This window comes from Mesocricetus auratus, unplaced genomic scaffold (genome assembly GCF_017639785.1).
Source record: "Mesocricetus auratus isolate SY011 unplaced genomic scaffold, BCM_Maur_2.0 Super-Scaffold_100001, whole genome shotgun sequence".
NCBI classification, from domain to species: domain Eukaryota; kingdom Metazoa; phylum Chordata; class Mammalia; order Rodentia; family Cricetidae; genus Mesocricetus; species Mesocricetus auratus.
This window is the reverse complement of record NW_024429187.1, coordinates 12,473,440-12,484,684: the sequence shown is the minus strand read 5'-3', so window position 1 is coordinate 12,484,684 and position 11,245 is coordinate 12,473,440. Positions and strand designations below refer to the sequence as shown.

General features: G+C 43.4%; 1 protein-coding gene across 12 annotated transcripts in view; it reads left to right on the top strand.

Moving 5' to 3' along the window:
* The window catches only part of Sox5 (SRY-box transcription factor 5), a 936,665-nt gene that overhangs the window by 562,008 nt on the left and 363,412 nt on the right, over window positions 1-11,245 (top strand). For 2 of the 12 annotated variants that reach the window (XM_040743578.1, XM_040743575.1), the window contains exon 1: window positions 8,333-10,152. The exons of 5 other annotated variants lie outside the window; for them this stretch is intronic. In XM_040743578.1, the coding sequence (XP_040599512.1) occupies window positions 9,683-10,152 (470 nt within the window). In that variant the 5' untranslated portion in view covers window positions 8,333-9,682. Of the gene's footprint in view, window positions 1-4,628; window positions 4,823-8,321; window positions 10,153-11,245 lie in introns of those variants that run through there. 5 more of the 12 variants (XM_040743579.1, XM_040743577.1, XM_040743572.1 and 2 more) reach the window with 5 other exon arrangements.

Here is an 11,245-nt window from a genome sequence, read left to right as displayed (position 1 = left end):
TGCTCCTGCTCAGTCTGCTCTGTCACATCCCCACACCAGCATGGCAGACTCAGCGAATGCATAAACAAACTCCCATCGACGGTTACCTTTCTAGGTTCCCTGGTTGCTTGGAAAGACAAATTTGTGGTTACATGTGAGCATTTGTACATAGTGCTCCATGAACCCACCAAGTCCCGCTAACTTCAGTTAAGTTTTCCCCAGTGGATTTTCATTTCCGTTTCATCTTTGTTGTGGTCTGAACTCTTCTTGCCATCTTTAACATGGGAGGCTTAGATATTAACAAATCATTTGATATTTAGTCATTTGATTATTTTTATGAAACAGATATTCTTGGAACCAAGCATGCAGAGGCTGAATATGAGAATTTCCAAAAGTTTGCTGCCAGCCTGGACTACATGGAAGTTATTCTCTAGCCTGAACTACAGAATGACATGGTGTTTTTAAAATAATAATAAAACTATTATTATTGCAATTAAAGTTATTTCACATTTTTTTCCTTGAATTATGTTGAAGTCATAGTACTTACCACACTGGTAATAATTTAATGGGTGTTAAGTGAATACCAGTGTGTCTTAATCCATGTATATTGTAAAATTACTCTCATTATGAGTGTCTATCAATCATAATGTCAATGTCAATGCAGACAGTGCCAGCTACATAACTTCAAACAATTTACCAACTATTGTAGGTTTATTTCACATGTATTATGTGCTGGTCATGAAATATTTAAGCACTTTAGCATTTAGTACAAAATAACAATGTTTTTAAGTAATGTACTTAATTTTAAACATTGGCTTCACTGGGTTAACATCATTGCCAAGAGCATCTGTATCCCAAGAGCAGATTTCAACTAAATATTTGGGATGCATTTTTCTTTTTTATTTGATACTCTTGAATTATGGAACTTAAAATTTCTACTGTTGAATTCAAATAGAAAGAACTTCTGAGATGTAATTGAAAGTGTTTATTGTAAGAATGCTTGAATTCTCAACAAGCAGGATGCTGAGGCAGGAGGGTCATGAGTTTAAGACTGGGCCGGACTCTATAGTAATGTAGTGAGACCTGTTTTAAAAAAAGAAACAGAATGGTCACACTGTTCAACTATAAGTACAGTATTACCATAGTGACAAGATTTTATAAAATTTGAGTTGGAGTAAAAATTTCCTGAAAGTCTTTTAGGTCTCTTATGATCAAAGCACCATCTATGGCCTCTGTTTGGTTCTATGTTTGTTTTTGTTGTGTGTGTGTGTGTGTGTGTGTGTGTGTGTGTGTGTGTGTGTATGTGTGTGTGCGTGCCTGCATGTGTGTGGGTGGGGTGCTGCTTCTTCTGTATTATGATATCACAATTGACATGGGTAATGGACTCCTCACCAGGAATATTATCTCCCCTTCCCTGTGCTCACATGTGAACACGGGCAGAGCTAGTGGTGTGCACAGAGGTCCGTGCCTATGCCAGGTAACATTCTTATGCTAACTCACCCAAACAAAGCTCTTATGGTCTTAAAACTTAGTTTGAAATAATCATGACTGGGGTGGTCATTTTTAAAGGGGACATATTTTTCTACCTGGTTTTTAATCTGTCTAATCTGTCTCAACTCTTAACAAGATGACTACAAAAAAAAACAGAGTTTTTAAAATGTCTGTCTGTGTGTGTGTGTGTGTGTGTGTGTCAAATTGATGGCCACTCCTGGCTTTTACATAGGGGTTTGAACTCACATCCCCCGGTTTACACAGCAAGGCTTTTACCCATTGAGACACCTCCCCAAACCCAATAATCACCTTCGGCTCTAAAACTGACTTTCAATCCAATTTGCAGTTTCTCATCTGTTATTTGTGCTTATTTGGCATTTGTATACTTCTGAAGTAGGCATATGTTACATTGTGGCTATTCCAACGAAACAGAAGGTGAGAAAAGTTTCTCCTTGCAGCAGAGTTGGTTTTGAAACCCATTTTCTTACCTGTGCAGGCGACCTTCAAGGTCAGAGCACCAAAGAGCAGCCAGCGGTAGTTGCTGTAGTGAGACAGCATCTGGACCCACGCAGAAGGCAGCATCCTGCCTTATGGCCTTTCTCCTTATTTCTAGCCTTATGCTGCCCCCCTGCCTTCCCTCCTGTCCCTGCTCCCACAATTCCCTTTAGCATACCTTTTCTCTTGCTTTCCTACTCCCTCTTGATCCAAGACAAAACAATAGTCACTTATTAGAAGGAGGAGGAGGAGGAGGAGGAGGTTAAACATTTTTAAACGCACATAACCCTAAAGTGCTCTGTGACCATCACTAACAAAGGAAAATACTATTTTATATACATTATCCATCAGAGTACATTAGAGGTTAGGTCTCTTAAGGGATTAAAAGAATAGATATTTATGATAAATGCCACGACTTTCTCATCTTTCTATTTAGAAGTGGGCTGGTGCTGTAATAGAAAATAATGAGGCTAATAGCATAAAAAAATGAGTAATATCCTTTCCCCTTCCCCAACTGCCAAAATGAGGACCAAGTCATTTTGACACATCCCAGTTAACAGCTTTCAGGGTGGGTCATAACTCCATGTTTTGTTAGTATCTTAACTCCATAGTGACACACTCAAATCCTACTCCACTTTGGGGTGTGTGTGTGTGTGTGTGTGTGTGTGTGTGTGTGTGTTTCTGCATCTCTCCTGAATGATAGTTCGCATGATTTAGCTGCTTCCAACTTTGTCCCCAGATTTCTTAGCTCTGAATAAAGAATAAACATGCCATCAGGAGTAAAACACTCCGTGATTTTCACCCAGAATATGTGTATGGCGTGTCATTGTGTATGCCTGGAAAGTAAACTTACTGTCCTCCTGTCGCCAGGATAAAAAAAAAAAAGAAAAAAAGAAAAAAAAAGTGGGACCTAATCAAACTGTGGTGGGGTCAACCCTCGTGGTTTTAAAGGCCCTTAATGTTATCCAGCTGCGAAATAAAAGGGATAGGGAGGGGAAGTTGGAAGGAGCGGAGGGGGTTGGGGGGGCTGTGGAAAAGCACAGAGCCTGGCTTTTATTTTTTATTTTTTTTTAAGTGAGTTCAGTGCCAGCCTGGACATTGGGTGTGCGGACTATTGAGCCATTGTCTCTCCTATTTCCAGAGTAGCCCCCAGTTAATCACTTCGGCTTTAAAGGGAATTTCCTCGTGGAATTCTCCACAGAAAATCTAATCAACTGACCTGCCCTCTCGACAATGGGAGGCTTTTTTTCCCTCTCTCTCCCTTATTGGGGCGGGCTCTGTAATGTAGCCTTTTGTGCACAATGAACCCTCCCAGTAGGAGTGGAGAGCATGTGTGTGTGTGTGTGAGTGTGTGTGTGTGTGTGTGTGAGTATGTGTGTGTGTGTGTGTGAGTGTGTAGAAAGCACAGTCTTGTGCTGGCGAATGTGAGCCGATTCCCTAGCCAGATGCTGGGGTGCATGGGGGCAGCCACCATTCCCCTGTGCGCGTGTAGGTGCCTCTCTACTTCCATGTCAAAGGTACATTACCTGATTACCTCCCCTGCCTGCCAGATTTTTATCTAGATAATTGGAACTGCTATGGAGGCTGTGCCTTGCCAGCCAGCTTAGGATTTGGAGAGCCAGAGTTTGTCCAGCTTATCTGTGACTGCCCGGGCAGAGGAAATTAAAGAGCCCCGGGGCTGGGGGCTCACTTACTCTGTCCACCCTGGGCTCCCCAGCCTTCGGGAGCAGGACAGTCGACTGGTCATGGTCATCTTCTGGCTAAGCTTTGGGTTTGTCCTGCACTCGTGCGTGCTGTGTTTGGCATGCGGATACCTGCTCTCCTCCACGCCTGGTTTCTGGAGTTTGGAGCTACAGAAACTTTGCCTGGGTTGCCAGGACATCCAGAGCACTTTGTGGGAAGGGAGAGCTAGCACTGAGCCGATAGAGTGAGTGACAGCCTGTTTACAGGTTTCCTTGAAGGGGCCTCTGCTATATTTCAATCTGTCAAAGTTGCTTTTCTTCCTTCAGAACAATGCCTGATTGTTATGTGTGAGCGAGTGTGTGTGTGTGTGTGTATGTGCGTGCGCACACACACATACACACACATGCTTGTGTGTTTCCGTGTGCGCTTGGAGAGAGTCGGGGCGGCGGGGGGGGGGTCTGTTCAGGAATAACAATTCTTTGTGTAAAAATGCTGTGACTATGAGTGCTTAATTAGTTAATGCTCACAGTTGATTTGGGCTCTGTTATTATAAAGTTATTTTTTTTAGTCAGCCTTAAATGCATTTTGCACAATGATACTGGTGGTTCGTGTGTGTGTGTGTGTGTGTGTTGTGTGTGTGCGCGCGCGCGCCCGTGTGTGTGCGTGAGTGTGTGTGTGTGTGTGATGTGACTTTTATTATTTACAGGAGTGAGCATGGAGACAGTTTACGAGTTGACTTCTGCTGTTCAGTGATGTCCAGGAGAGAGAATTAAGAGGAAGGGATAGGCACCCGGAATTTGTCTAATGCTAGCAGCCGGAGTGTGCGGCTGTGTAAAGGGGGAGCAGCCAGACTGCTGCTGTGTGTACTACCCCTTTAAGAGAATGGTCAAGGAGTCCTAGGAGAGAGAGGGAGAGAGAGAGAGAGAGAGAGAGAGAGAGAGAGAGAGAGAGAGAGAGAGAGAGAGGGGAAGGGGGAGAGGGAGAAAGGGAGAGGGGAGAGAGTGAGAAGAGAGAGAGAGAGACAGAGAGAGATTGAGAGAACCCATTGGTTTAGAAGGTTTGGACTGACTTGACAGGTTCAGTTGGAGCCGATCATAGGTGGCCGCTGTGACAAAGGGAAATCGCGCTTTTCCAGCATGCTTACTGACCCTGATTTACCTCAGGAGTTTGAGAGGTGAGTACTGCTCGGTTTTTCTCCCCCTGGTAGACTGAAGTGCAAACTCTTCCATTTCACAGTAGTCTGAATGCAAGGGAAGATGCCTCCCCCAGATTGCGTGCGGTAGAGCAGCTATGAGCGAGCTAGGGGCTCTGCAGCCTTCCTTGGGAGCTGATTTCTGTTGTGGTCGCCCGGACCAAATTGAACTGATTTGCAAAGTCTCCTCCGAGCTTATGGGCTAATGTTTTTAGGTTGCGTCGGATCACAGGCAGGAAATTAAATGAACATTAAGCATCTCTCTCTCCTCCCCCCATTCGCTGCTGCTCTCTTCCTCGGTTAGTCTCCTACTTTCTGCCTTCATTGATCCCCCCACACCTTTTGTAGACTGCTTGCATATTCGGGATCTCTGTCTCCTGCAATTTCTGAAGTGACAGAAGGCTTCGGTGGTGGTTAAAGCGGAGGTTGTTAAATTCCTGTTTGATCCCTCTGTTAAACTTTGGAAACTGCTTGGGGAAGCAAGACCTTTTGTTGATATGGGAGAGCAGCAGGGCTGTTGTTGTTGGGTTTTTTTCCCACCCCCCCTAAAGAAAATTTAACATCACAGGTCAATATCAGTGGATGGTTATCGAGGCATCTGAAGAGGGGAGGAAGGGGGTACACAGGACACCCCCTTTTTAAGTTTTGTGACCACTTTTGTACTCGCTGTCTTAACTGGGTTTTGATAAACTGCACTTTCCGCTCTGCTGTGATGGGAGCTGAGTGTATTCGTAATTAGTTGTTCCTATTTAGAGAGGTATGTGCAGTTTCCTTCCATTTGATGTTGCTGCAAGTAACGTGGGGGCCTTTAAAGAATTTTAGCCCTCCTTGTGTCCCCGTAATCACACATTACAATTTTTAACTTTGAGTTCGTATCCTAGTATAAGTTCATTTTTGGAACTATAAATAGATTTTTGTTTGCCATTAAAAAGAACTCAAACTTCATATTCTGTATGGTGGAATTAAAAAAAAAAGCTAAAAACAGCCAGGATGCAAGATCCCCAGGCTTTTTTTTTCATTTTCATGCAAGCTATACCTTCTGTATAAACATTTGTTGTATCTGACTATGCAATGCAAGCTAGGTGCTAGACCAGCTGGTTAAAAATATGCTAAGTCAAGCTGTTTATCACTCAAACGCCTGAATTTGAGATGAAAAGACGAAAAAAGAAAGGACAAAGATTAAAACATTCTAGAACTGAAGCCATGGGAGAGGGGAAGTGTGGAGAAGAAAATAGCCCTTGGAGGTGGTCACATCTCAGAGAAGCTAGTGTGTGGCCAGGGAAGAAAGTGAAATGCAGGATGGACACTGGAAGCCCCCTTCTCCATTTCTCTCCCCTCTTAATTAATAAGGTGGATCTATTGGAACAGTTTTGAATTATTTTTTTCCAAAGTTTCACATATTAACTCTCCTAGCCAGTTCCCTTTGCAAACATAGTCTTGTTCCTATGTGGATACTGAAGTAGTTCACATTGGAACCTATTATTGCCTAATGTAGCGATTTGTTAATTGAACAGAGTAAGTTTTGCAGCATGTGCAGATGAACACCCCAATGATAATTTTCCACAATTATAATTATGCGTTATTTTTGCAAATGAAACCCTGACTGATTTGTAACCTGTTAACAGACTGTTTTTATAAAGAGGTGGTTACATATTAACAGGCTGTAGCCTATTTCTCTTATAAGCAAGCTGCCTGCTGAGAACTTTATTTGTATTTTTTCAGGTATCTCTTTTTAAGCCAAACTTTTCCCTTTAACTTCCTAATGCTCAAATCTCCTGACATTGTTTTGTTTTCCTTTTAGTGAAATTTTTTTTGCATCATCCAGGGACATACATTTTTAGCTGGATAATTAAATAAGCCAGTTATAATCCAATAGTTTGTTCATATATGTATCCTATTTGTAAACAGTAGTAGTTAAAGTAATTTTGAAAACTGTCATGCACTATAACATTTTTAATAATTTACCCTGAGGTTGAAATTGGCAATACTTACCAAAAATCCCAGCAAAATTGTGACAGTTTGTTTATACTGCATTTTCCCATTGTCAATCACACAGAGTGGATCCTGTGGATAGATACAGTGTTTGTGTATTAAAATTCTCAGAAGAGTGACCATATAATAGTACTAACATATATAATTAGAATGAGGTTTGTTCTTTTTTTTTTTTTTTTGCCTTTACAGTTATTTGCAACTTTTGTTGAACCACTAGGTCATTTCTATTGACTCAAATTTTATTCTATTTGCTCACCTGCTATCAAAGAGTTTTTCACTCAAACTCCTTTAGTCTTTGAAAAGAAGTCCTAATGTGTTCATGAATGGGAAATTAGGTGTAGTGGGCAGCAACTGCTTAGAGCTCAGATACCATTAACTTTTTAAGTGATTTATTCCTCTCATGTCACTGGTAGAGTATTGCCCATCTTCTGTGATTTTTCTGCCAACGTGCAGACTACTTGGAACTTCAAGAGAGATATTCCAAACTTTAAGAGCAGCCCGAGGGATTTATGTTCAAGTTGACGAGTGTCAGTGTTTGCATCTGTAGGAAGGGACAGGCTCAACGGTCTCAGGCTGATAAACGGTTGTTAGACAGCTAAGAGGTAGGGGATAGTTTCATTGTCTCCGAGGATGTTCAAGAGGTAGATGGAAACGGATCTCAGAGGTAGCAGGCTTGAATTGCCCACTCCTGCTTCCCTGCAGTTCCCACAGGGCTGACTGTGGCGGCTAAAGGGAGGCTTCAGGTGGGGGAGGAAGAGGGGGTGCATGTCCTGGAGTATGGTTTGTGAGAAAAAAACCTTTCGCTCTAGCAACTGACACGCACCACAAATGGCAGCCTGGCCTGAGGACTGTGAGCAGCAGCATCTCCTGAGAGGTCCTAGAGAAGTCATTGTCCTTCCACTTAAGCGAGCATTAAAGAATGGGATGCTGTGACTTCGGGCTTCTCATCCGAGAGTGTCACCCTTCTCCTGGTCTTTAAGCATGTGGCACACTAGCTTGAGATCGTGGTGTGGCTCTCCTGCTGCTGGGGGAGAAAGAACCATATCTGATGCTTGACCCTTGGCACAGCTGTCGGTCTCTTTACTTGACATTTGTGTTCGGCTTATTCGCAACGTGATTGTTTTGTGACGCGGCTGCCTGTCATACTTTTCAGTTGCCGGGTTGTAGAATTCCATGTAAGGAAATGGAAAGACTGGAAAATGCCTATATTTTAAAGAGACTGGTGGTGTCCGGAAAGGAAGAGAAGAGTTAGGACTGAAGGATGGAGCGTGAGAGGCTCAGAGCCTTCCTCATGCAGTTTTGTGTGCGTGTCTCTCAAAATGGGTGTCGACAGCAGCTTGTTTCCAAATGTTGAAGGGAACACCGCAGGGTCAAGACCTTATGCAAAAGAAAAAAAGTATATAATCAACTCAGACTTGTGCCATTCACATCAGATTTATCTGCCATCAGTCCAATGAAAGTGATTGTTTTTTATCTTATTAGAAAACTCTCAACTTTATTCTGAAGCAGGGAATACCCTGCCTGGTCTGTGAAGACCATTTTGCAAATTGCTATGAGAATCTACTAGCAGCTTATTAGGATACTCCTCACAATATTGCTGTTTTAGTTACTGATCCTCCCACTAAAATATTTGGGGGAGCATTTATTCAATGCATTTGGAGACTTGGGAATAATCCATTGTGCTCCTAAGTGATCAGTCCTTTCAGGCTGGCAGGTAACTTCTAGATGGGAATTTAAAAGGTGCCTAAGTTTTTGTCACCTCGTGGCAACTGTAAGCATCAGTGTGCTCTACTGCCTGCTTTGGTCACTTCAGGTAGACCTCACCTAACACTACTTCTTGGTGGGAAGTGTGTTCGTAAACCACTGCAGATTTTAATTGCCACCTCGGTAATTTTGTGAGCTAACTAAGCTGACACCTTGGCTTGCGGTGCGGCTTGTGTGAAATAATGCATAGGCCGCACTCCCGTCCCGCAGCCCGTTCTGTCTGAAGGCTTGGCAGCAGTCTGGCTGATCATCAAGAACAATGCAGGGTTAAATGCCAGGTGGCACTGTGGCCAGATCAGGGTGTAGCGGGTCAGAGAAGTGGCAAAGTGGGTTGCCACTGATGGCGTGGTCATGCATTTCTTTTTTTCTCTGTGCCTCCAATATCAGAAGCACATATTAAAGTGAGTGTCTGCTCTTGGGAAGCCTTTAACTGAGATTTTCGTGAGCATTGTAGATTAGAGGCAGAGGAGAAACCCTGCCTGGCTGGGAGCATCTCACCCTTAGCGCCGGAAGCTGTGTCACATGGATTTTTGTTCATGCCACATTCACAGAGCAACATCCACAGGTGCTGTCTGATGTTTTTATTGTCTGGTCTTCCCTCGCCCATTCCTCAGCCACCTAAGGCATATGTGTCATGCAGGTATGTGCTACGTGGCCTGAAAACACAGGGCTTTTGTAGATTAGTTTAAAAGGCATAACTGGTGGGTGCTGCCGGCCTTGCGAACTTGTTACTCGTCTGTAGCTTTAGTGGGGTGAAACCAATACCGTGGGATTTAAAGGGTGTGAGTCAAGCTCTCCGACCATCTTCTCCTGTGCTTCCCTCAGTGTGCTCGGTTTCTGAGTCAGGTGACGGCAGCGATCTTAAAAGATGTCCAGTGTCAGATCCACCAACGTGTCAGTCAGATTCTTCTTAGTCAGAACATGTCGGTGGATGAGAAATGTGTGGAGATACTTCAGTGTTCCTTAATTCTCTCTCCTGCCTGGCTTTGCACCTCGTGGTGGCACCCTCATTGATGGAGCATGCAAAATGCTGTGTAGATGAAGTAGGCAGACTGAGGGGATACTGCTAGAGCAAGAAAAGAGAAAATGAAAAGGAAGGAAAGAAAGCCACTGAAAACTAATGCTGTTTTCCTTAAACAAACATGTTTATTCGGGCTTACATCAGGGAAATGCCTTCTATTCCTTCCTGTGAGTCAAGGACCATTTTCTCCCTCTGACTCTGTGTTCTGCCCTGCAGTCTGGAATCGCTTTGCCTTCTTGTTAGTGTCATCTCCCCTTCCCTTCCCTCGCTGGTTGAGAGTTCCCCATCTCCTCGGGAGATCCTGTGGCGTGTGGATCTGCTTGTCCAATAGGGGGGTGTGCCTTTCTCCACATCAGCATCCCTTTCTCTTGGAGACTGAGAGAGAGAACCCTCAGCAGTGCTGTCAGCCCTTGCCAGCCCGAGAAGTCGCAGCCTTCAAGTTGCTCCCGGCTCTTGTGCCTTCTCTCTGGTGCTGTGTTCTGCACGCTGGGCTGCCGGGAAGGACCAGACCAAGGCAAGATTTAGAAGAATTCTGGTGAGAACCTATGCAGAGGGATATGGCATTTTAAAAGAATTGCAGTAAACAAACAGAATTGCAGCATCAACAAAGATAATTAGCATAAACAATGTCGTTTTAGGACAGGTGGTTTAAAAAAACAAACAAAACAAAAAACCCAAATATGAACCCAATTTGAATTCTGCCAATTTGGAACCAGTGAACCGTAGTCTGCACCTCATGAGCACTGCCCAGGTTTGTTGATGAACTTGTTAAAATGCATCTTTTCTGTTTCTTTTGTATCATGTTCCGGTCATTGTGCCCTCTCGTCACCCAGCTTGAAAGTAATTAATCTATTAAAAGGTAGTTTCAGGGCCTTTATAGTCATAAAACATGGCAGAAGGAAAACGAAAAACAAAAGCTTCTGGGTGTTTAGAGACATTTCAGTTGAGCAGTGAAATGAGTTCAGGCTGGAGCTTGGCTCCTCAGGTCCCGAGTCTCCAAACTCTCGCCTTCTCTCTTTGATCTAAGTATCATTTGGATAATTTAGCTCTCCTGCGTTACTGATACATTTGTCATTGTCTTGTTAGTCTCCCTTGCTACTCTTTACTCTGGGTCTGGCTTGTCAGTGGGTACATGTGTTTCTCTGGGCTGCTACTCTTTGCTGCTTTCCTCTGTAACTTGGGAGAAGGGGGTATGGCATTGACTCCAAGGATGGAGTCCTATGAGGTCGCTAGTCACTGCCAGTTACATTGTCTAAACCTACTATGCTGTCACTATGAGTTTAAATCTGCAGTCTCTGGGCTTATTACTAAATGACGTTTCTTTTTCTTTCTTTTATTTTTATTATTTGTTTTAATGCCTTGCGTGGAAATGTTTTGACTTAAATGAAACCGTGGAGTGTGGCTGAACGGAGAGCTGTTTATTTTTCCTGCATTAAGGATGAAAAGTTCTTTATTGGAGTTAAGGGATCCCCCCCCCGCCTTTTATATTCTCTTGGAAAAACGAAGTCCTGCCATTCCAAGTGTGCCTCTCTCGTACTCTGGTGGCCCTTCTTGCCGAAGCTGGGATAGGAACATTTGTGAATGAGTTTTAGTTTCTTGGAGTTATAAAAATGTGTGTAAACTAGTAA